This window comes from Balaenoptera acutorostrata, chromosome 7, assembly GCF_949987535.1.
Source record: "Balaenoptera acutorostrata chromosome 7, mBalAcu1.1, whole genome shotgun sequence".
Classification (NCBI taxonomy): domain Eukaryota; kingdom Metazoa; phylum Chordata; class Mammalia; order Artiodactyla; family Balaenopteridae; genus Balaenoptera; species Balaenoptera acutorostrata.
In genome coordinates, this window is record NC_080070.1 from 42,473,062 (window position 1) to 42,498,205 (window position 25,144).

At 44.8% G+C, this 25,144-nt stretch overlaps 1 protein-coding gene across 4 annotated transcripts in view; it reads left to right on the plus strand.

Moving 5' to 3' along the window:
- AOAH (acyloxyacyl hydrolase) overlaps positions 1-22,700 on the plus strand; it is a 184,215-nt gene extending 161,515 nt beyond the window's left edge. For all 4 annotated transcript variants that reach the window (XM_007195074.3, XM_007195078.3, XM_007195079.3 and 1 more), the window contains 5 exons: positions 3,025-3,083; positions 3,166-3,225; positions 4,512-4,608; positions 11,758-11,834; positions 22,472-22,700. In XM_007195074.3, coding sequence (XP_007195136.2) covers positions 3,025-3,083; positions 3,166-3,225; positions 4,512-4,608; positions 11,758-11,834; positions 22,472-22,600 — 422 coding nt within the window. In that variant the 3' untranslated portion in view covers positions 22,601-22,700. The remainder of the gene's footprint in view (positions 1-3,024; positions 3,084-3,165; positions 3,226-4,511; positions 4,609-11,757; positions 11,835-22,471) is intronic.
- The last annotated feature ends 2,444 nt before the right edge of the window (positions 22,701-25,144 follow it).

Sequence of the window (25,144 nt, forward strand, 5' to 3'; positions counted from 1 at the left end):
AGACTATGATCAAGAAATCTGGGAGTGCTGGCTACAAATAAGTCTGCAAGTCAGCCTTCCTTGAAGGGCGTCTGCCACAAGATATCCGCAATAACTCCATTTTGTCCCAATTACTCTTAAACTTGAAACCTAATGTATTTTAAAATACCTTGTGGTATACCTTCAATTTTATTACTGGCTTCCTCCCTGTCTAAATTAATGTGGTTTTACCTAGGTTTAATACACTCAGATGGTATTTCATGAAGGTGTGGCTGATCTTTGTTAGTACTAAGCTCTTACGGTAGCTAAATTTTCAATTGTGGTCCCAGCATTAAATAAATGCCAAAGACTCTGCCCTAAAGAACATACACATGACTGAGACTCGAGCTGCTACTATAGGAGCTGGGGTAGATCCCTTTGATCTTCAGAGGGAGCATATGGTATCAACTGAGCCAACCCACAGGCTCCCGCCCCTTACACACACACACACACACACACACACACACACACACACACACACACACACACACACACACACACACACACACACACACACACACTGATGGTTCCTGGCCACTGTGGGACCGCCCTCTGCCCCTGTCCTGGGCATTCATGACCACCTTTCTTCACCAGACTCACTTTCTAACCAGGGAGTCCCAGACACCACCTCTGTGCACGTAGGTACAACATGTAGGTAGGATCAGTCTTTATACCAGGGCTTCTCGATATAGAAGAATACCACTAAAGTAACAAGGATAAAAAGTCATACATAAAAAGAAAGAGCGAATAACTAACTGACAGTTCCAATCAGTGGAGAAAAGCATAAGAACTGTTTTCCCTCTTCATCATAAACCCATCACAAGCACTCCCAGCCAACCTTCCACAGGACCAGCCCCAGAGACACCCTGACCTTTAATAGGCAGAAATACCAGAGAGAAGGGAACCCAACCCATTATACCTTTCCCAGTTTTCTTCTAACTACAGCTAATGTGTGCTTATCCTGTCCACAGACCCACCTACTCACCTAAGACTTTCCCCTCCATCAACCTGGTCCAATTAGAGCCAGTGCCAGAATAGCAAGGACGTGAAGGGGAGGGAACAGGGATTGGTCCAGAAGGAGGACACGCCTTGTGGTCTCATCCTAACGTGTTCTGGGACCTCAGCAGTAAGACAGGAGGAAGAGGGGAGTAAGCTGGGATGCAACAAGGCTATGGCTCAGCTTAGGCCCCAAAGGGGAGCCAGCGGATGAGTTTCCAGTATCCAGGAGCAGGATAAACTCCAGTCCCCCTGGATACCAGAGCAGTCCAGTCTTGCAGGTGGGGAGGGAGAGGGTGCGGGAGTGTTACTTATGGTCAGGCATGAGGTGCCACCTCCAGCAGGTTGAAGAGACTTCATCCACTGGGCGGGGAAAGAGAGAGGCCACCAGGTGAGAGTCAGGGCCAAGCAGGGCGTCAGGGCCCCAGCCAAGCTCCCTAAGGTTTAGTACAAGGCCCCCCGTCCCAACAAAGAAACAAGATGGCAGAGGGAAGGCTGCCGCTCAGCAGGGGGCGAGAGCCAAGTCCTCCGGGCACGTGGAGGATTGAGGGTGGGGAACGCAGGTTGAAGGTGTCAGTCACTGCAGCTGGGCTGGACTGAGACAGGCAGGGACACGTACACAAAGGAGGCAATTTACAAAAGCACCCACCAAAAAAATGAAATAGAGGGAAAGCAGCCTCTGTGATGGAAAGCAGGATCTTGGAGAAAGACGGATCACGGAGCTCAGGGCTCCATGTGGAGCCCATAAAATGAAAGTGAAGACAGAAGCCAGTGGCTTGGGATTCATCTAAAATGTGAAAATGCAGACACCTTTGGAGCACAGAGAAGACCCAGCATGTCACTGTGACTTTAATGGCGATAATGAGCCTGCGGTTTTCCAGTCCTGGGATTCACTCACCCACACAGAGAGATAATATATTTTTCCTCTATGACAAGAAAATTGAATCTATCTTTCAGTCTAACTGATCTGAGGTGTAAGTGAAAAACAAGACTGTGTTCTATCACCTTCGATCTTTCTCTTCGCTCCGAGATAGGCCCTATTATTTTCCTTTATTTTTTCAAGCGTGAGAGAAGTGTTAATGGATCAGACATCAGTCATTCACCCCTGAGATTTGGGAGAACCTGGATCTTGTGTCTCAGCCACAGCATGAAACTTGAATTGCCTCGGTTCCGGGGTGGGGCGCGCGATATGGTAGAAGGGGCGGTGGTGGGAGGTGAGAAGGGAGAATAAATAACGCCCCCAGATTCTGGGTCTACAACTGATATTTGGAAAGGCTCTGCATGAACTCACATTTGGCGCTTACCACTTCATGCGTATGTACTTCTTGAACCTGCACCAAAAAAATAGAGCCTGTCTACTAAAGACAGCTCAAATAAGATAACCCCTGGGCCATGAAGGGATATAACGAACGTGCTAGCCTCCCCAGTCCGATGGCCACACAAGCACTTGTGGAAAACTTCAGTTCACCTAACTGCAGGACAGTGCATGGTCAGACCGTCAAACCCTCCAGGGTCCCGCCAGGTCCTCAGCATGGGATAATCCGGTCAGACCTGAGTGCTTCATAAACACAAAAGGAGGAGGATTTGGTCAACTCCCACCTTGAATGCTCCCTGGACCCCACAGGGACTTGGCGTTTCATACCATTGCCAGGAGAAAGCCACTGCTCTGCCAAGTCCTTTGTTAGTGGTGTTCTGGTCCATACGGTGCCCTGAATCCCTCTACTGGGGTCCAGATAAGGTCAGGCCCCTCACACCCTGCCCTAGCCCGTGCGAAGAGCTCGAGATAGGAGTAAACTCCTTGGGGCCGCTCCCCAACCCCAGGTCTGAATTTCTAGGGGGCTCAGAAAGAAGGAAAGCACAGGCATCTTCAAGAGCAACACCGAATGCAAAGCCAGGGCAGGTCCCTGGAGGCGCCAGCCTTCTGCAAGAGAGGCAGGCTCACCCACCAGGGTTCCTAGGTGACTGCTGTATCTGAGTGCATGCAACATGCCAGACCTCTCTGTTTTCCAGGCCAGCTGAACAAGGACGTGACCTACGCGCATTTCTACTCCTTCCTGAACTGTCTCCAGGTGAGCTCACACTGACTTGTTCCAAAGCTGTGTTCCCACAACCAGCACTATTCTTCTGTAATCAATGTTTTCCTGCTCTCAGGTCAGCCCCTGCCACGGCTGGATGTCTTCCAATAAGACGCTCCGGACTCTCACTTCAGAGGTAGGGCTGTCGCAGGCCCTTTGATACCGTCTTTGATCATTCTCTCCCTGTGTTTGCTTCAGGGTTTTCACTGGGGTTGGGATTTTGGCAGGGCAATGGCCTCCAAGCTGGGGAATAAAAGAAACAAACTCCCGGATGCTTGAGGAGCCAAGAGAATGTGGGGTGCCCTGTCTCCCCGCTTCTGCCTCGCTGAGTCTGTGGTCCTTGCTGTGTTTCTCGATCACTGTCTCTATGTGTGCCTGTCTCTCTTGTACACACACATGCGTGTACACACACAAACACACACACGCCTTTGAAAGCTGGTCCTAGGCATATTTGTAGAGTCAGAGAAGTGACCAAGGCTAGGTGTACGCAGGGCTGGAATTCTCCCAAGGTAGGGGAGGACCAGGTGCCCCACAGCCTTCCTTTCTTCTCTGAGAAAGTTTCCCACATTTCTTTCACAGATGGTAAATAATTTCTTTGTAAGGAATTTAGTAAACATTTTTTACAAGGGAAATATATTTCAATTTTTTAAAAAACCTTGGAAAATACAAAAAAAAAAAAACAAAAATCACTCAAAATCCCACCACCCAAAATTAATATGTATGTATGTCTTTCCAATATTATTTTCATAGACAGTTATTTTGGGGGTTTTGCCTACATAGTATCAGAACACACATATTGTCTTGTACCTTCTGATGTTTATAATGATTCCTCCACATCATAATTTTGTAATCATTTTAGAAAATAGAGCATATGAATGTACCATGATTTATTTCATCCCTTGGTGTTGGACATATGGATTGTTTCTAATTTCTCACTATGATAAATAGCGTTGTGATGAAGCTTTGTATATAGGAAGATGTATGTCTTTGTGTACCATGTCTATTTCCTTAAGACAAATTCCTAGAAAATTATTGGGTCAAAGAGTGCGTCATGGTTAATGATTGGATCCCTATCACCAAATTGCTCTCTAGAAAGGTTAAACAAATTGACATTCTCAATCACGTATCCCATGGCGATACTCTTTATTATCATGATTGTTCATCTTTGCCAAACCCAATGGGGAGAAAGTGGTATCTTAATACTTTAGTTTGCACTGATTTTGTTCCTAATGAATTTTAACAGTTTTGTATGCTCATTGGCCATTTGTGCCTGAATGGAATTTAATATGCAGAGCTGCTCTCTGCTGATGACTTGCAGTCGGGGTGGGATGGGGACTATTGATTTCTTTGTTCTGCATGAATTGTCTCCCTAAAGCCCAAGTCTAGGTTTCATGAAATTCTCCCTGTTTCCTTTGTATTCAGAGAGCAGAACAACTCTCCAATACGCTGAAAAAAATTGCAACCAGCCAGAAATTTACAAACTTCAATCTTTTCTACATGGATTTTGACTTCCAAGAAAGTAAGTTTTGCTTGGTTTAGGTATTGACACAAGACAGAAGCAGCAGCTACCATTTAGAGCCTGCCTGGGCAAGGCGTTTGTTTACAAGCCAACAGGCAGTATATTGGGCAGGGTCGCTTCTGCCCATTCTGACGCATTAATAGCTCTGAGTATTGAAAAAAGATAAAGTGTGAGACTCTTTCTGGAAAGGTGGAAGCTCAGCATCACCTCCTTACTTCACCATTATTTTAGAATCCCTGAAGCAATAGAGCCAGTGACCAGCTGGAAACAGCTTTGGGCTGGGAACCAACAGGTCAGTGGAATCATCTAACTTATTCTTGACAGTTTAGCAATGCCCGGCTTATGGCTGGGCTAAAGATGAGTGTGACAGGAATGAGGGGTAAGGCAGTGCCTCTCCTTGGGGCCACTGGATTACCTAAGGACTCAAAACAAGGCAGATTCGGGGCTTCCCTGGTGGTGCAGTGGTTGAGAATCCGCCTGCCAATGCAGGGGACACGGGTTCGAGCCCTGGTCTGGGAAGATCCCACATGCCGCGGAGCAACGAGGCCCGTGAGCCACAACTGCTGAGCCTGTGCGTCTGGAGCCTGTGCTCCGCAACAAGAGAGGCCGTGATAGTGAGAGGCCCGCGCACCGCGATGAAGAGTGGCCCCCTCTAGCCACAACTGGAGAAAGCCCTCACACAGAAATGAAGACCCAACACAACCAAAAATAATAAATAAAAATAAATAAATTTAAAAAAAAGAAATAAAGCTTCTAGGAACATTCATGTACAAGTTTAAAAAAAAAAAAAAAACAAGGCAGATTCCCAGACCTCACACATGATGAAACTAATGAGTCTCAAAGGGAGGACTTCAGATGCCTATGGCAAAGTGGACAAACCATATCCCAGCTTTCTGGAAAGAACATTACTGCTGCTTTTCTAGCATTCTATCCAAACATTGGGGTCACTGATGAGTGGCCACAAGAAAACAGGCATGATTACTGGATTTATCCTTTACATCTTGACTCTGAAAAGTTATTATCTATTGACTTTAATCCTTCCAGTCCCATTTTCATTGCTAAGCAACTGTTATGCAAGAGAAAAGTCTCTGTTGATAGACTGCCAGCTGAGATGATGCTAATGAAAAGCTTTGCAGTGTATGCAGAGGATGGACGATTTCTCATACGGAGTTTATCATCTCTGTCTCCCCACCACCAGCTCCCCCAGCCCAAGCATCTGGGATGAGACAGATGGCCATCGTGAATGATCAAATATTACATTAGCTGACACGTTTTGCATTGTAGACTCTAGTACTTCAATTCTGAACATCTTTTCAACAAGACTGATCTCCGTTAACTAGATTTCCTGCCTAGGTGATATATATTTCTCTCATGGGGAGAGACATTTTGATAAATAACCTGTCATTAAAATGCAGCGTTAAAGCCTCATTAATGAATTCCTGGTGTAAACAAATGCACCACCAAGTGATCTTTGATCATCACCCACCCTGAATATAGATAAAGTTTTTAAAAATATAATATTGCCTAGCATTCACTTGAGACTTTTTTGTTTTCCACAGTAATCTCTAGCTCTGTCATTTATTATCTTTGGGACTGTTGGCGATTCCCTGAACATTTCTAAACTCTCCTTTCCAGACCTGGAAATGGAGACACTATATCTACATAACAAGTCTTTGTGATGATTATGTAAAATAATGTGTAATCCTCCCAAATGCCATGCCTGGTACATAGCCAGCACCCAGGAAAGAGCACCATTCCCTCACACCCTTGCCACTTAATACATAGTTCAAAATGAGCAACATCTATACACCTGGGGACTGGTTATAAATACAGAGCCCCAGGCCCCACTCCTAATTAGGATGTACCTAATCAGAGTCTGCATCTGTACATAATCCACAGATGATCTATTAAAATTAAAACACACATTAAAATTTAATAAATGGGGCTCCTGTAATGCTCCAAGATTAAGAACTTAGTCACTTAGTCATCAGATTTTTACTAAGCCCTCCTGTGTGCTGTGTAGGTGCTGGGAATATGGTTGTTAACAAAACAGGACAGTCCTCTCTTCATGAAAGATACAGGGAAAGAGCTTTCTCCTGGACCCCCATACCGGCCAGCATTCCACATGCTTGGAAACAGAGCTTCCTCAGCACGTTCTTACCCTCAGAGCAACAATAAATGCAATAAAAAAGCAAAAAGTTCAGTTAACCTGAACACTCTACATCAACATGGCAGTTGGTCGCCTTACTGAGAAACCGCCTAGGTATCTCTCCTTGTTTGGCACTTCTCATCAGCAGTTCAAGGAATTTGCTGAGACTTTGTAATTCCCTGACGTTTCTTAAAAATGAAGGTCCAGTTTTGGTCCAGGGCCTTCTTCGCCTTCTCCATATGAAGTTAGTCTCCACTAGAGAAGATACAGTGGCTGGGAGACTGGAGGCAGAGGAAATGGTACTCTGGGATCTGCTTCCAGAAACATCTGATACAGCATCGTGCATTTAATGGCTACGTGCCATCATGTGTGCTTCTGAGAGAGCTGGCGTTTGTATCTAGTTTTCAAGAACTGTGGTAAGGTCTTAGCTTACACCCAATGTTAGACTACTGCAAAGGGCATGCCTACCTTGAGATTTTAGCATTTTCCAGAGTAGGCAGAGGGCGCATCTGCTCCCAGATCCATCTCCGTGGATAAGCTCCCCCAGCTGGGCAGCTCACCATCCTGGAAATCTGGCCGACCTCATGCAGGCGAATATGTTATTATACAAAGAGCCCAGAATTTACAACCAGATAGACCTGTATTCGTATCTCAGCTCAGACATAGAATAGCTGTGTAACCTTGAGCAAATGAAATAACTGTTCAGGTTTAGTTTCCTTTTGTGTAAGGTAGCAGTAACTAAACTGTGGGCTCTATGTAAGGATAGAGACAGTGCTTGTCATGTAGTAAGGACTCCGATACCTGTTAGCCGACACCTTCCCATCGCCACCACCATCACTGTATGTAAAGCACCTACTACATTCTTCCAGGGCTTATGATAGATGGATAATAAATGTTTATTCTTTTTCAATGTCTAACCCTCCCCATCACCAACTGAGCCTGTGCATCACTTTGAGTTCCTCACAGGAAGCTATGGTAGAAATGCATCTCTCCTTATCACAGTTTCCTTTTATCAGAAATGAAAACCCTATAGAGTCACTGATTAAATCTGCAGTCTCACTAGTCACATGAAAATCTCTGCTCTCATTTCTATACTGTATTTGAGCTATTGCATCACAAATATCACTTTTCATATGAGATTTACAATTTTACACCCTGTGGCAGAGCAAATGACAGTTGAGGGTCCCTGTCCCTTGAGGGTAGACACAAGACCTATCTGTTCTCCACTCTGACAGCCTCAGTCCAGCACCAAAAGATGACTGCTCACCTCAAAGACTCTTTTTTGTCTCTTGCTGACTCATCCTCCAACTGGTTATAAGCTAAACAGAGGCAACAAATTTTTTTCCCTTCAGGAAATGCCAGCTTGAGCAGGTGATGTCCTTTTTCTTCATCTCCACCACACCTCCCAAACAGAGGAAGGAGCATGCCACTTGGTTGACAAGGCCATTTTTTCACTGACACTTTAAATATACCACCAGCTCCCCTCAGCTTCTAAGACAACTCAGAGTTTTGGTTCTTAGTTCCCCTCCCCACAAGTATATGTTTGTCAAAATGACCAGTGACTTCAGAGTGCTGACCAGAATTCAGATTTCTCTTTTTAAATATCTGCTAATCATCAAGGAGCTACCAAATGTTCTATGAAACTCCTGTGATTTCTATTGCATCTCTGAAAAACTGGTCATTAGCAGAGCTTCTTTGACTTTACAAATAAAGGAAATACATTACGTACCAAATCCAAAGAGATCGCTCATGATCTTTCAAGAGCTTTAATTCAAGTGTTCCAAAGAACAAACGGCAATTTATTTGCCTATTTTTAATTATGGTCCCAGGCAGGAAGGGAACTGACCAACCTACCATAATACCCTGCTTGGACCACCCAGTCTAAATCAGAGAAGAAGTAGAGACCACTGTCTGGTATTGCATTTATTCTAAGAAAGCAAAATTTCACCCTGAGATAAACAAACTAAAAAGAGTCACTCTGTCTAGCACTGGTCATAATACAGGTAAGACCTTAAACTCTTGCTTGTGAGTTACTGACTCTTCCTGTAAGTGTTATAATTCTTATGTCTACAGATGTTCAGTGACTGGTAAGCCTCAGAGACACAATAATCATATGAGAAAATATCCTACGTTGTGGGATCAAGCCTCCAAGGGGAGTAGAAGAATCACCATTCCTTCTCATTTTGAAAAATAGTCATTAATTCTGATGACTAATTTACGTCCATCTGTTCCATGAAGTATAATATCTATCACCACCTCTCCCTTTCTCTAAGGGCCATAGTTTTTAGTTTGGTAGTTAGTAATGCACATAAAATTCAAATCAAAATGGAAACAGCCTAGACTAACTTTAAGCCTCGTAAGACTATCATTGAATCACACTAGAGGAAACACGGCTATAAGAAAGTCTGGTCTTTTTAATATGGAGCTCTTAACAAACATTCCTCTCCAGGAACACGATCTTGGCTTAAACTGTGTTTCATTTATAAGCTCAAATTTGCTTTTCCACTGTCGATTTTCCAGATCTCCAGATCACTGTAATTCCTTTCTGAACGTTCTCTTGGCCAGTGAAGGCACAAGTTTAGATTCAATTTGTCACTCAACCTTCTCTGCAAATGTGAAGAGTCAAAAAGTGTTATGAGGAACTTCCTACCCCTGCTGGGTCAGAGGATGTGTGAGTGGTCCAGGTCAGGCGCATGGCTTGCTGTCTATCTCTTTAATACAACCCTTTCTCAGGTCTTGACTGGGCTTGGTTCCCATTGTCTAACAGGCCTGGGAATTACTTAACATCTGATTGAGATTTTCTTTCATTCTTTCTTTTCTTTCTCTTTTTAACATTTGTATAGCATAAGGTGAAACCAAACTGAAAATAAGGGAGAAGCAGGAGAAAGGATTGAAAAGTTCATTGAGGATTTGCGTGAAGCAAAGGAATGCAAATAGAATGGAAGCGAGGTCACCTCTGAAGTCACAGAGGCGCCTAGGAGGCTGACATCTTACCTGGGCTGGACCTTTCTGCATCAGTGTTGATTTTTGTATTAGAAACCCTGTGGGGCTGCAAAGTAGAGATGAGACAAATAGTACGAAAGAACAAAAAGCACTGAGGGGGCTCAGTGGGGGTGACATTGACTTATTTGAAGAAACCCTTCCAATGCCTGGTGCTCCATTAAGGGTAATTGGTTGGATGTTCAGATTGGAAATGGCTCAGAGAGAGAATCAGCATAAAGTTAGAAAGTAGAACAGCAGGACCCAAAAAACAAGTAGGAAAGTGACCCATCCTCTCCCGGCCAAGGCGGAGAAAGAACAGTCTGAACCAGGCATGGGGAACGCGTGACAGGTGAGCCAGGATGAGCAGGGCTGGGCCGGAGCAGTATGGTACACCCAGGGAGACAGGAGGGACCCACAGGTGCTTCAGAGTGTCAGATCCAGAGGGAAAGGTGAAGCACCCAGAATTGAACCGGAAGCAGAAAATCCGGTTCCGAGGTCATGCCTAAAAAACAGAACAGCCAAGTAAGCTGAAACTAGAGCCAGGTGAGCTTCCCCAAGGCTCTGTCTTTTACGGGGTACCTAGGGCCAATGGCAGGAAACTGTGAGGTCTGCAAGCTGGTTCAGCAGAACAAATAAGCCTTCCTAAGGGTTAGTGTGGTTTCAGTATCATTGTAATTCTGAGCTTCCTATCAGAAGAGCAGATACATACCATTCCTTCAGAGAGATACACCGTTTACCAGCATGAAGCAATCTCTCCCTTGAGACCACACGTGGAGGACACAGTGGACAATATCCTTGATGTGAGTTTCACAAGAAATGCAAAGGCCACTTTCCATTAGCTGCTGCTTCTAGCAACCTCCAATAAAACCCAGGCATAAAGTATAAGAGAGTGGCTCAGTGGTGGCCATTCTGGCAGGGAAAAAGCCAACCGGAATTGGTGATCCAGTATAGGACTCCAAACCACCAGCAGGAATTGTTTCCTGTGCTCTGAGAAGGACAGCAGTATTTGCAGCCCCTCTGGGGACAAGGATTGGGTAGCAAGTGTGGACGGGCTGGCGTGATATTAGGACTAATTACAAAAGCAGCATAGTATTGATTCAGCTCTGGGAAAGTCCAGCTTCTCTCATCCAGTTAAAGCCCCTAATAGCATTTCCATTCCTTCCCTTGGGGCAAAAGAGAGATAAACAAAGAGGGCAAGAGGGAACAGATCCCTGCCCTTGAGTTTTTGTGAAGTGTGAAGAGGAAAGAACTAGAGGAATCTCAGCTGTGCCGGTTCCCCTCTCTGGACACCAGGGAAATGAGGACATGGGCTACACTGGGAGTGGTAGGTTTCACATTTTTCTCTCTGGAGGCTCTCTAGGGAGTTGAAGTTTCCTTGAGGAGTTCTTATTGACTGTATGATATTATAATGTAGAGTTCATTATGCCTTTGCCTTGGAGCAACTGACATTCCTGGTCTCACCCCTGTTGAAGGACAGTTTTATTGCTGTTCATCATTTTGGGGCTCATAACGTTTTCCTCTGTAGCCATACTCGCTCTAAATGTGATGTCCAGATCATTTTAGGTAATTATATTTCTGACGAACTGTGTAAGTTTTAATGATGATTGCTTGACATATGCAGGCAGTGTCTGGAAATGGCAGCCAATGAAAGGAGGTGTTAACAAAATGCTTAATATTTTCCTCCTACTCCTGAAATTCTGTCCTCCTTGCCACTGAGAAATGAGATGGACTTAAATCGATGTTGAATATTTTAGAGCTCACCCTTCCCCACCACCCTACTCACTCTACAAGCCACATTCATCCAACACTCTCACACATTTGTCTTCCTGAGTTAGAGAAAAAATAATGACACAATGGAAAGATTATCTCTGTTCAGAAAGCCCCCGGCAGAGGCAGACATGGCTGGGTAAGCATGGGCCCGGGAGGAACATCCTTCACAGCCCTTGCTCTTGGGTGTTGACTGTTGCTCAGGAAAGCATGTCTCTAACCCTCTGTGTGTGTGTGTGCACGCCCCGCAGTCATGGAGGAGTGGCAGAGGGTCGGAGGGCAGCCCTGGCAGCTCATTGAACCCGTGGATGGATTCCACCCTAGTGAGGTAAGTGCAGTCACACGATGGTTGCTGAGGGCAGTCTGTTACGTTATCTTTGTAATATAATTATGCACCCATGCATTCGTTTTTATCCTGTTTTATTCCAGAAAGAATTTGAGGTGATGTGCACACATGTGTAAGATAGGAGATAAATAAATATAAATTAAATTGATAAAATATAAATAAAATAATAAAGTGAAAATCAGAGTAAAAAGAAAATAAGGTAGAAATGATACCTGAATTCCTGACTTAATGTCTACAATTCACAATGTGTCCCAGGAAGTCCTAAGAAACTGCCTGCAAGGGCCCACGAAATCAGCTCCATGCTTCCTACACAGCTGATGCAAAGAAGGGCATAAGTCATAGCCTTAAGAAGATAAAAAATAAATTAAGTACTCAAAAAAAAAAATCAGAAGGACTCCTGGAAGTGAACCCTGTGAGAAATTTCTTCTATGGATCCTTCTAGAAAAAAAGGAGAACCATACTAGAGGAGAACAGTGTCCTTAGCAATATCCTGCAGTGAGAGCTGTTTCTCATTTAGGATTCCGAGGAACAATCTGGAAAGTAGTTCTACTCTGGCCTCTTCACAGAGCAAGGGGAGCTAGATGGTGGGATTCTGTCCCCTCCCCCTCCCCTGTCCATTGTCCTGGCTGCAGCCAGGGAAGTTCCACTTTTATCTGTTCTACATACTGGACTTGCTCATGATATTTCTTCGTATAAAAAATAGAAAAAGAAGTGGGGGAGTAGCTCTGCTGCTTCTAACATTTTGAAAGCCAGTCCCCTGCAGGAGGGATGGGCTATTTACCCACAGGCAATCCTCTGTGGCTATCGTCTCTCTGACGCGGCCTTTGTGGCATTGACAAGGGTCCAAACGTGAGAAGAACTCCTTGTAGCCTTGATCTACATGGTCAGCCAGGCCACAGGGAGGGCTGATCATCCCCTAAGAAGCATGAAGGGAACCATAGTCCTCCCTCCCCCTGAGCTCTAGGTCCCATGAGTACCCATGGGCAGGGCTAAGACCTGTCTCAAAAGAAAAGGAAGAGGGACTTCCCTGGTGGTGCAGAGGTTAAGAATCCACCTGCCAATGCAGAGGACACGGGTTCGAGCCCTGGTCCAGGAAGATCCCACATGTCGCGGAGCAACTAAGCCCGTGCGCCACAACTACTGAGCCTACACTCTAGAGCCCGCGAGCCACAACTACTGAGCCCATGTGCCACAACTACTGAAGCCCGAGCACCTAGAGCCCATGCTCCGCAACAAGAGAAGCCACCGCAATGAGAAGCCCGCGCACCGCAATGAAGAGTAGCCCCCGCTCGCCACAACTAGAGAAAGCCTGCGTGCAGCAACGAAGACCCAATGCAGCCAAAAATTAAAATTAATTAATTAATTAATTTTTAAAAAAAAGAAAAGAAAAGGAAGAGTGCCACTCCATGATCAGATGGATGGACAGTAGAGTCTCACAGATGCTGGGTAAATTTTAAAATGAGTATTAAATGCGCATCTTACTGTGTTAAGTAACAACAACCCAAACAATCTAAGTAATGCACCTCAGAATATCTGTTTCCTGTGTATCACTTGGATGGGTTGATCCAAGAGAATTATTGGCTAGAAGCTGGTTAAATATTAGAGTTTGCCCCCCCCACCAAAAAAAAAATGATGTCTTTGGTTTTAGAATAGTTAATGTGGAGACCTGCTTTCTGGCAATAATTAGGTAGTAGTTCTTGTCATTCTTTGTACATTACAGAATTTTACCCTTCTGACTCTATAGAGAATGGGGACGAGAGGAGATGGTCAGAGAGGGAGCAATGAGGAACAAACTAAAAAGAAGAGGGTCAGAGACAGCTTTGTTCTATCCCTCGGGACATATTTGTCTGATCTATCAAAAGACTATTCTGTCCCTGACTCTTAAAATAGTATTAGGGTTCAAGGTCTGTCAAATTGGGGCTCTTTCTTGCACTCAAACAGCTTCGCCGTTAACTGACTGTTGAGAACAGAGTCAGAAGCTGAAAATCGGTGTGTCATAATCTTATGTTATTCCTGAGAGATTTGTTCACGTGCTGAGAGTGGGTGATAGAGTGGGCAACAGTGGTGGAACTACATCTAAAGTGGGTGACAATGGATAGCTATGCCTAAAGCCTGCCTAGTTATCATGTATGTTGAGCTGAGCAGTCTAGATGGCAAATTGCCACCCTAGAATGTCTATTGAGTGCCTACCCGGTATCAAATACAGTGAGAAGGGTGAACAGGAAACCACCCCTGCTGGTTAAGGAGATTATAAGGTAGAGTGGGAGAATGACAAATAAACAGATAATTAAATGTAAAAAGTAGTCAATGCCTCCAGTTGTGCAAGCACAGATGCTATGGGAGCATTATGGGGGACGGAATGGGAGAGAGGGGTGCAAGAAAAGATTTTCAGAGGAGAGAACTCAGAACTAAGACCGTGAACTAGTCAAGTGAAAGGAAGAGGGGAGGGGCTGCAGAAAGTGTTTTGAGCTGAGGAAAGTGCAAGGGCAAGGACCTGAATACGAAGGGAAGCATGGCACATTGGAGGTAATAAAAGTGCTTCAGTGTGGCGGGGACATAGAACATGAGAGTGGAGTGGAGAGAGAAAGAGCAAGAGAGATATTCAGGGACAGGTCACATAAGGTCTGAATAGGGTTTGACCTTTTCAACTGTGGAGAGCAGAGAGCCGTTGAAGGTTTTTCAGCAAGAGGGAAAAATACCTAGACTTGTTCTCTGAAAAGATACCTGTGGCAGCAGCATGAAGAACGGTTTGGTCTAGCAGGGGTACGGACATTCCTGTGCACAAGAGGGTGATGGCCTGAACAGAGGTAGTGAGAGTGAGAAGAAAGAGAAAGGCCTGTATTGGAGAGATCCAGAGAGTTGAATCAACAGAACATGGTCATTTATTGGATGTCAAGGTGAAAGAGAAAGAGATGCTAAGCATCACACTTCTTTTGTGACTTGGGAAACTGGATAGATGATTTCATTGCCTGCCGAGGTCAAGAACACCTTTAGGGGGATAGGGTGGTTTGAGGAGGAGTTTGGCACATGTTGGATTTAAAGAGCCTCTAGGATGTCCAAATGGGGATGTCCCTGCAGCAGATAGTATACGAGCTTAGTGCTCAGGAAGGGATCTGAGCTGGAGATACAGATGTGAGCACCATCAGGACAGGGTTGTGACTTGAAGCCTTGAAGAGGGGCCGCTGGACGTCCCTGCATACTCACCTCCCGATGGCGTGCCCTACAGCAGAAGCAGTGTTAAGGGATCCTTCTAGACCATGGGGGCAGCTATGGGAGTCCACATCTTTTCCATCTTGAAAGAGTCAGATGGGCAAGGCTGAGTCTCAGGACCTCATCCTTATGGCACAGACATAACACCAACCAAAAGAGAAGACTCGGACCTTTTTCAAGTGCCCCCTCACCAATCCTGTACATCTGAGCAAAAACAGTTGATACTGGCCCCTCACCACCAAGGGGTGAGCAGGCTTTATTTTATTGGCCTATTTCTTCCTAAAACCCTGCTAGAGAAGCAGGGGGGAGTGTGTAACCACTATTGATTCAACTGCCCCAGTTTTCTTAGGCAGACAAGTTTAAGTATAAATATGGGCTATGTTGAACAGTTCAAATTTATGATTGATAGATATTAATTTTTGAGCCAGATTATATTCACCATCTAAATTCTTTACTTATATTTTAATGGAAACTAAATAAGCATATAAAAATTCCTGTATATCAATAGACTGACAACCGCTTTACTTTTTCATCTCATTTCCAAAATGTAGAACCAGAATTTTAAGAAATATATATAATGCTAGACTTGCTGATTGATTGGATTTGGTGGGTGAGAGTGAGATGACTCACAGGATTAGACAACTGGATGAAGGGAGGTGAAAATATAAAGTCAAGGAACTCAGAAGAAGGATCAGATTTGAACATTCTGAATTTGGGGTGCCTGCACAGTATCCAGCCATTAGATCATATTTATGGGTTCTGATCTCAGGAGACACAGGTTTGGGAATCACCAGCTTCTAGCTGAGAGCAGGAGACACTGACAGGGATGAGATTGGCCCAAGGGATCAAATTATGAAGAAAAATAAAGATCAAAGAGAATTAAGACTGAGAAGGTATTTTAGTTATCTATTGTTGCGTACCAAATGACTTAAAAACCACACACATTCCTTTTTCTTTCTAACTTTTTATTTTATATTGGAGTATAGCCGATTAACAATGTTGTGATAGTTTCAGGTGCACAGCAAAGGGACTCAGCCATACATATACATGTATCCTTTCTCCCCCAGACTCCCCTCCCATCCAGGCTGCCGCATAACATTGAGCAGAGTTCCCTGTGCTATACAGTAGGTCCTTGTTGGTTATCCTTTTTAAATATAGCAGTGTGTACATGTCAATCCCAAACTCCCTAGCTATCCCTTCCCCCGACCCTTCCCACCCACCCCCCAGCCCCGGTAACCATAGCTTCGTTCTCTAAGTCTGTAGTCTGTTTCTGTTTTGTAAATATGTTCATTTGTATCATTTCTTTTTAGATTCCACATATAAGCAATATCATACAATATTTCTCTTTCTCTGTCTGACTTACTTTGCTCGGTATGACAATGTCTAGGTCCACCCATGTTGCTGCAAATGGCATTATTTCATTCTTTTTAATGGCTGAGTAATATTCCATTGTATATATATACCACATCTTCTTTATCCATTCCTCTGTCGATGGACTTTTAGGCTGCTTCCATGTTTTGGCTATTGTAAACAGTGCTGCAGTGAACATTAGGGTGCATGTATCCTTTCAGACCATGTTTCTCTCCCAGGAGAGATATGCCCAGGAGTGGGATTGCAGGGTCATACGGTAGCTCTATTTTTAGTTTGTTATGGAACCTCCATACTGTTCTCCATAATGGCTGTACCAATTTACATTCCCACCAACAGTGTAGGAGACACATTTCTTATCTCACAGTTTCTGTGGCCAGGAATCCAGGCACAGATGAGCTGGGTATCCTGCTCCGCTGACTCTCCCAAGTTGCCATCAAGGTGTCTGCCAGGGCTGGGTCTCATCGGAAGGCTTGACTTGGAAGCTCACATTTGTTGGCAGAATGTAGTTCCTTGAGACCTGTTGAACTGAGGGTCTCAGTTCCTAATCGGTTGTTGCCCAGAGGCCACCTGAGCAACCTGCTTCATCAATGAGTGCAAAATGGCAACAGAGAGAGTCTGCCAGTTATGTCAGTCACTGCTGTACGTAACCTAATCACAGAGTAACATTCCATCACCTTTGCCATATTTTAGAAGTTAAAAGCAAATTACAAGTCCTACCACACTCAAAGGAGAGGGATTACGCAGGTATGACTACCACAAAGTGGGAACCCATTGCCCATCGCAGCAGGACCCGCTGGAAAGAAGTCCTAGGAGATCGCTAGATGCCTCCAGAGAGAGCAGGTGTATCCGAGAGTTGGGAATAGCAGTCAAACTGCTGACAAAATGCAAAGAAAGTTTTTCTTAGAAAAGAAATGTCATTGCAAAGACCTGAGACCCAGATTTGAGGCCTGTTGAAGCTGTAGCAATTCTACCTGTTCAAACACCCACTTCTTAAAATCTTTGCAAAGTTAAGTATCTGAAAAGGCACGTAAAAGATCTCTGGGCCTAAAATCAGACAACACTAAACAGAAAACGTTGAAAGAGCCACGAACATACATCAAGTCTGCTTTCCTTGGCTATGCTGAGACCACCTAGCTAAACATTCCTGACACCTCCTGCCTTAGAAGCTTCGCCCAACAAAGCTCTCTGCAAAACAGCGTCCTCTCCTCTCCTCATGGAAGTTGCAACCCAAACCGATCCTCTTAAAACTCTTCCTACAGGCAGTGAATTTTCCATGACATCAATTCCCTCTTCTTTCTTGATCCCTGACCCTTATACACTGCTGGTGGCAGAGATCAGATATATAATCAGTGCATTGGCTTTAAATAAGTTAACAGTCTCTAGGTCTTTATTTGTCTCAACATGTAAGCCCCCGGGACCCAAGGTCCTTGACAGACTGGTGGAGCCCCTCAAAAAAGGCAGTTAAGCTGGCAGTGGGGAGAGAGAGGAGGGAGGGCCTCCTGGGCCAGGGAACCCTCAAATAACACTCACTTAGGCTGGCCCTCCCGTGCATCAGGGACCAGGTTTGTTTAGTTTGCTTTATACACCAACTGGCAGCAGTGGTTTTGGTGGTGGCACCCTGAACCAGCACAGACAGGCTAGAGCTGGAAATGTAACATTTTAAATACATCTTACACCACTGTCATATTGTAAGTTTACAAATTTAAAATTAATTGGGACCCAAAGTAACCAGGTCCAATAGACTGTGTTTCTGGACAGATAAAGAGGCCAGAGAAGTAAAACTGTGCCTTCCCTGTGGTGAGGGCTTCCCTGCAGGTATTTAAAAGCAATCTTACAAGACAGCCTGGAATTGTTCTCCCTTCAAGAAAAATAAATTCACAGTAGATTTTTTACTTTGGTCTGGTAGAACCCCAGAGTTAAATCTAGCAAGAGTTCAACTTAAAAGGTATCAGTCCTGATAAGTTGTTGGTGAAATCTATATTCTCTTGCTCTGAATTGCATTTTTTTCTTTTAAAATATTACAAAAATGTAGTTACCGTTCAGGGTTTGTTTTTATGATTGTCTTACTAAAGAGTTCCATTTTTGTAGCAAAATACATACAGTTAGCTTACAAAGTGGGAATGTGGAAGAATCACAGATGATGTCCAGCTATGACCACTGCTGGGCTTCTATCATGTCTGGATATGTGAGCAGATCATGAGCATGTGGGCTGGATCTGACATGGTATATTTTCTTGGAGGACCCAGTACTCTCCCGGTGAAGAACTCATCATAAATACAAATATGGTTAGGCAAAGAAGTGTGGCGCGATTTTAAATTGTCATTAGAAGGGAGAGAAATTCTAGAAGCCATATGGTGGCTGTCACCAAGGGCTGAATCAAGAAGTGGCACCAGGTCCCTACCCTCCAACTCCCCTCTCCGTGGACTCATGCCTGAATCCTAGGGAGATCAGGGGCTGCAAGTAAAAACTGAAAAAGCTGCTTCACCAAAAACTTATATAAGACAATGGGGTGTTAAGTTGCCCTACTTTGTCACCCCTTCTATGAGAGTTTCAAAGAGAAAACTTCACAGTGGACCAATGACCATCACATGGTTTTGCCACCATGAGGGCTTCTGAGTAGCAGCAGTAGACAGATGGGTGGGTGGCAACGCCCCACAGAAGCACTGGAGCTGCAGGGATGCCTGCAGAACAGCACCAGTGCCCATCAGGTGTGGACTTACCCAGAGGAAGGGCCACACCTGCTAGAACTGAGTGGCACCTAGACAAAAGCAGCACCGCCAATGTGGCAACCATCTGGACTCTGCAGCTGGGGCCCTGCAAGAGCACAGGCAGCTGAGTCAACTGCAAAGGAAGAGACAAGGAAGGGCCTAACCCTGTTAACCAGAATATTCCACTTAACCAGAGCTCCACATTCCCTAGCGTTCTGCTGGACCAGATTTCTTTCCGTGCGCGTGTCTAGTAGGGTTAGTAAATGAGGCAGCCTGTGAACCCCTCCTGGGCTGCAGATGTTGGGCACACTGGCAGCAGGAAACTGTCTCCACCCCTGTCCTGAGGATAAATGTTAGGGAGATGTGTACGAAAAAAATGCATCGGTGAAATAAATTAGCTTGCATGTATCTGACGGAATATCGTGCAGCAAATAAAAACGATACAGATCTACTTTTAGTGGCACAGAAATATGTTTGTAATATAGAGCAAAGAAAATAAAAAGCAGATTAGAGATTGTTGGGATGATTACTCAACTGAATGCATGTGTCAACACTCATGGAACTGTTTACCAAAAAGAGTTCATTTTACTGTGTGTAAATTATACCTCCAAAAGAGCAGATTATAAAATATTTACAGAGGGATCAAATGTATGTGTGTGTGCGTGTGTGTGTGCCTCAGAAAGGCTCAGTGTTAACAGTGACTATCTCTATTATAATTAAGATAAATTTTATTCTGTTTTTCTTTTTGCTTAATTGTCCTTTAATTTTTTCCCAAATGAATAGATATTGCTTTAATGTTTTTAATTGTGAAAAGGGAAGCATGAAAGATATTTGTGTTCAAGGAACACCTCGCTTGGAGTAATGAGGATGACCGGGCCTTGCCCTGTGCAGAGCATCATGGGAGTTACAAGAGGAGGTTGGTTATAAGAAGCCCACAATAGGTGCTCAGTAAATGTTTCTCAGACGAATGAATAATTATAGTGGGTCATTTTATCACAAGTGTCTAGTTTAGTAATAACAATACCATTTTAGATCCAAAATATTGGCAATGCACAGTCACGAATATTTTAGTCTCCATTAGAGTGACAGCCAACTAATTGCTTTCAAACCAAATAGTTACCACATGCTCAAATCTGAGCTCTTTTATTTTAACTTTCCTCTGCTTATCCTCACCCCCATCTCCTCCTTTATTAATTCACATTGGGAAACAAATGACCACAAATGTATTGGTACCACATAATTTTTAGGAAGACTGCTTAGGTATATCAAAGTGAAAGGCAAAAAACAAAAAAGAAGAACCAGTAATTTTCCATAGACTTGGAAGCAGCCTACTTTGTTGAGAAGTAGCAGGAAAAACAGCCCAAAACCAGTCCTCTGTTTTTGAAGACATGACTGCTTATAGTGTGAGAGATGATCAGACCCTTCCTGGAAACCTGCTGGCTTGACAATCAGCCTCTTTAGGTCTGAGAGGTGTGTGTGTGTGTGGTATGTGGTATGTGGTACGTGTTGTGTGTGTTGGTGGCAAGTGGGGTGTGTATGTGTGTTAGACACCACATGGATATGATCAAGATTACATTGTTGGGTGGATGGAATTTGGGGTCCACCTCAGAAGGCTCAGGAACATATTAAATTACTGGGGATACTTAATGTATCGACTCAACCGGTTCTATTTTTTTCTAACAACTGCTAAAATCTTACACACAATTTAGACCCAGAAAAGTCTTCAGATCATTTACTCATTTTGCAAATGAGAGAATTTCAGCGCAGAGAAGAAGGCTGAAGAGGGCTGGCCAGCATCGCACAGGGAGCTGGCTGCACTGCTTGCTGGAATGATGAACAGCATGTGCCCTTTGAAGACAATGTCCATGTGCTTCTGCGTAAAGTCAGGGACATCCCTGAGCATCTGCCCTCAACAATGTGTTCCGCTCTGAGGCCTTCAGCAGTCACGTTTCTCTTATCATTCAGCATTAACCACCCCCACACCCCCCTCCCAAGGAGATGTAGCCAGCTGGGGCCTGAAGGCCTGTCCAGGGCCCATTTGCTAAATGAGGGCATTATCTGCAGAGAAAGACTCCTCATCAAAGGCATGTTAATGACAAGCCAGAGGACCGAACAACCAAGAATGGATCCTGCTGACATTGTGAATAAAGGGACATACAACAATGCAACCAGAGAGCGGGCATCAGGCCAGGAGAGAGAGGGACAAGCCTATTGTGAATTAAGCCTGTACATTCCACACCCTGGCACTCCAACCACTCTCTCCGTGCCCACAGCCTCCTTCAGGAGCCCAGCCCTGCCAGGGGACCGGTTCAGCTCCGTCTCCCAGGCACCCGTAGTCCCCCTCCATGACTTTCTCTTCCACATCTCTAAGCTTTTGCATGTGCTGTGTCCTCTGCCACATACACTGCTTTCCTCACGATCCATCTGGTGAATTCCTCCTTGAAAATTCAGCTCAGCCATCACACTCTTCAGAGAGGACCTAGCCTTTCTTCGCACCCAGCAGAGTTGCCACCTCTTCCCCTTCCAGCCGTGTGCACCCCTCACAGTCCTCCCTGTGGGTTTGGTGGTGTCATTCTGCATGTCTGGGTCCCTCACTAGGCTGGGGGTTCCTTCAAGGAAGGATTCATCCTGTTCACCTCCAAAACCCAAGCCTTAAGCCTGCAGTAAGTGTTAGCTATCCACAGGTAAGTGAATAAATGCCTTTTTGAGAAAGTATTTGCTGTCTATTACTAAATAACAAATTACCACAAATGTAGCAGCTTAATACAATACACACTTGTTGTCTCAGTTTCTGTGGGTCAGGAGTGCTGTCATAGTTTAATTGGGTTCTCTACTTAGAGTCTCAGAGGCTAAAATCTACATTCTCACCAGGAGACTCAAATGGGGAAGATTTGACTTCAGACTCCCTTGAGTTGTTAGCAGGATTTATTTCCTTGTGGTTGTAGGACTGAAGACCCAACTTCTTACTAGATGTCAGCTGGAGGCCACCCTCTGTTCCCTGCCATGTGGGCTTTCCAACATGGCTTCTTACATCATCAGCCCATCAGCGAGTCTCCAGAGCAAGTCTGCCAGCAAAGCAGAGCCTTAGATAATGTAACATAATCACCAAAGGGACATTCTTTCACCTTTACCATGTTCTATTGCTTAGAACCAAGTGATAGGTCCCATCCACATCAAGGGAAGGGGATCATACAAAGACCCAAAGGTAGGAATCCTGGGGAACCATCCTAGAGTCTGTCCACCGCACAAGGAATAGAGTAAATCTTGCCGGTAACTTCTTTACTTTGTTTTAATTTCCCTTTTACTCCTCCTTTGGGTTCTCTCTTGCAGGTGGCTTTACAGCTGTTGGCAGATCGCTTCTGGAAGAAGGTGCAGCTCCAGTGGCCCCAGGTCCTGGGAAAGGAGAATCCATTCAACCCCCAGATTGAGCAGGTGTTTGGAGACCAAGGGGGACACTAAGTCCTCAGGGACACTTGCTCCTGGGGAGCTCAGGAAGGCAGAAACTTGGGTAAACTCATTCAAGAAACGGTTATGGGGGCGGCTGTGTCACAAACTCACAGGCCCCTCTTCAGCAGCATCTTTGCAAAGTGCTTTTCTCCCATTTAAGAGCCTAGTGTCACTCTCTTCACTTCCCCTTTCCCACTTTTGGGGATGGCTTCCCAAATAAACCACCGGCACCCAAATCTTTGTCTCAATAAAGACAAAACTATAATGACAGTGTGTGTATAATTGTGTATGCTTTACTATTTTATTATTTTTAAATTTATTTATTCCTGATAGGGAGATATTAATACTTCTATTTTGGCTAGGCACCAGCGTGAACCAAATCTCCCACTCATCGTATCAATGATTGGAAGAACCTACCACAGACTAGCTTCTGGCTTTGCGCATTTCACACCTTGTTTCTCCTCCACAATCCACACACTTCCTCTGCCAGGAGCTGTAGGATACTCTCTCATACTGTGATCTGACCACTAGCCCTGAACCTTTGTCACGGTGCTGGTGGACAACAGGGGCGTACCTGGAGGCCCTTTCCTGCACCAGGATGGCTAGCGGTACCCTAACTGTGCACAGAAATGACAGCTAACCACATAAATAGTCCAACCTAAATCCAGCCTAAACAGATCTCCATTTCAACTTCCCCAAAATTCCCATGGCTTTTCCAGAGCCACTGGATATAAGGGAAATTGTGACAGAGAGGAAGCAATAGTGTTTAAAATATCTTACTTCTGCAAATTTTACAAAGCATAGGACCATGTGAACTCATTGTTGGGGTCCCTTCCAGGGCTTTGGAAGGAACCCTAAAATTTAATCTTTCTTAGACTTATGGTAAATCCACCTCTGCTCACAAGATGAACTGGCCAGATTTGTGTGAGCTTCAGTTTGGGGGGCCAACACACTTAAAAGGTTGTGAACCCATTAATTTCTGTCACCTGGGCAGAATCCTTGGCTCAGCATGACCAGCACATGTCCCCAGGAGGCAGATCAACAGAGGACCAACAAGCCCCCAGGAGGCTGCTTGTTTCAAGCAGGAAATACAAACTCGGAGTATAGATTGAATATGTGAGGTGTGGAGGTGTGGGACTGTGGACACCTGCTATATCCATCTCCTCCTGGTTTTGGTGTTCCAACATCTCATCTTATTTTTAAGCACTAAAATACCAATACTTGTTGTAGTGTTGTTTTGTTATTGTTTTTTTAATCTGAAATCTTAATCATTCAGTCTCAAAATATACCGAGAGAACAGTGCACTAAAATTTTGTATTCCTTTAGAAAATTCTATTCAATCCCCCCATTTAAAATGCTTCCAAGTTATTGCTATTCTAATTTTTATTTGTGAGTACTAGTGAAGTCGATAATCTTGTATTGCTTTTGCTGTTGTTGGGGGGGACAGAGAATTCATTTTAGGCCCTGATCCTTTTCCAGAAGGCCCTGAAGGAATAGAGTTATTTTAAAAATTGGAGGAGGGCTTCCCTGGTGGCGCAGTGGTTGAGAATCTGCCTGCCAATGCAGGGGACACGGGTTCGAGCCCTGGTCTGGGAAGATCCCACATGCCGCAGAGCAGCTGGGCCCGTGAGCCACAACTACTGAGCCTGCGCGTCTGGAGCCTGTGCTCCGCAAGGAGAGGCCGCGATAGAGAGAGGCCCGCTCACCGCGATGAAGAGTGGTCCCCGCTTGCCACAACTAGAGAAAGCCCTCGCACAGAAACGAAGACCCAACACAGCCATAAATAAATAAATAAACAAATACTTAAAAAAAAAAATTGGAGGAAACTAGAGGGAGGGTATAGGGAGATTTGGAGGGTACAGGGAAGGGGTTCCCAGGCTGGATCCTCCTGAGCCTGACCACCTCCCGTCTCCCACCCTAGATGTCATCTCTGTCCCTGCCACTTTTTCCTGTTTAAATGCTCTTAAGACTGAACCCCCCACCTTGGGGATAATTTAACCAGTTCCATCTTCCTCATTCTCCACCTGAACAGGTTCAGATGGGAGGATGGAGGTACCTGGGTTCTGAGCCCTGACCTCATTCCTGGGGCAAAGCACCAAGAAATCAAAGGGTGGGAGAAGATGGTGCTCCCATCTCAATTTTTTTTATGAAACACTAATGCTGCACGAAATACTAGGTATCACCATTGTCTCCACAAGAACTGGAGTCCCAGGCCACGCCCACTTCCCTGGATTGGGAGCGCATGGGTGAGGCCTGTCCACTTCTGCCTCCATTTTCTATACTCCCATCCAGACATGTTCTTTCTTTGAGATTCAACCATGTCTTTCTCTCTGGCTTGGGGATATTCTGTCCCTGTAAGGTGTTGTATATACTTCTGATAGCTTCTGAGTGTCCAGAATTTATGGTAGAGCCATGGGGGACAGTTTCTATCCCGTATTTCTGCACTGGTGCCCCTTGAGCTACTGTCTTCAGCCTCTAGTTTTTCAGAATCATAGTGTATGAGTGCTGTCCTTTGACAGGCACCTGAAGGGCTTTCTTGGGGTGGCTTGCACCCCT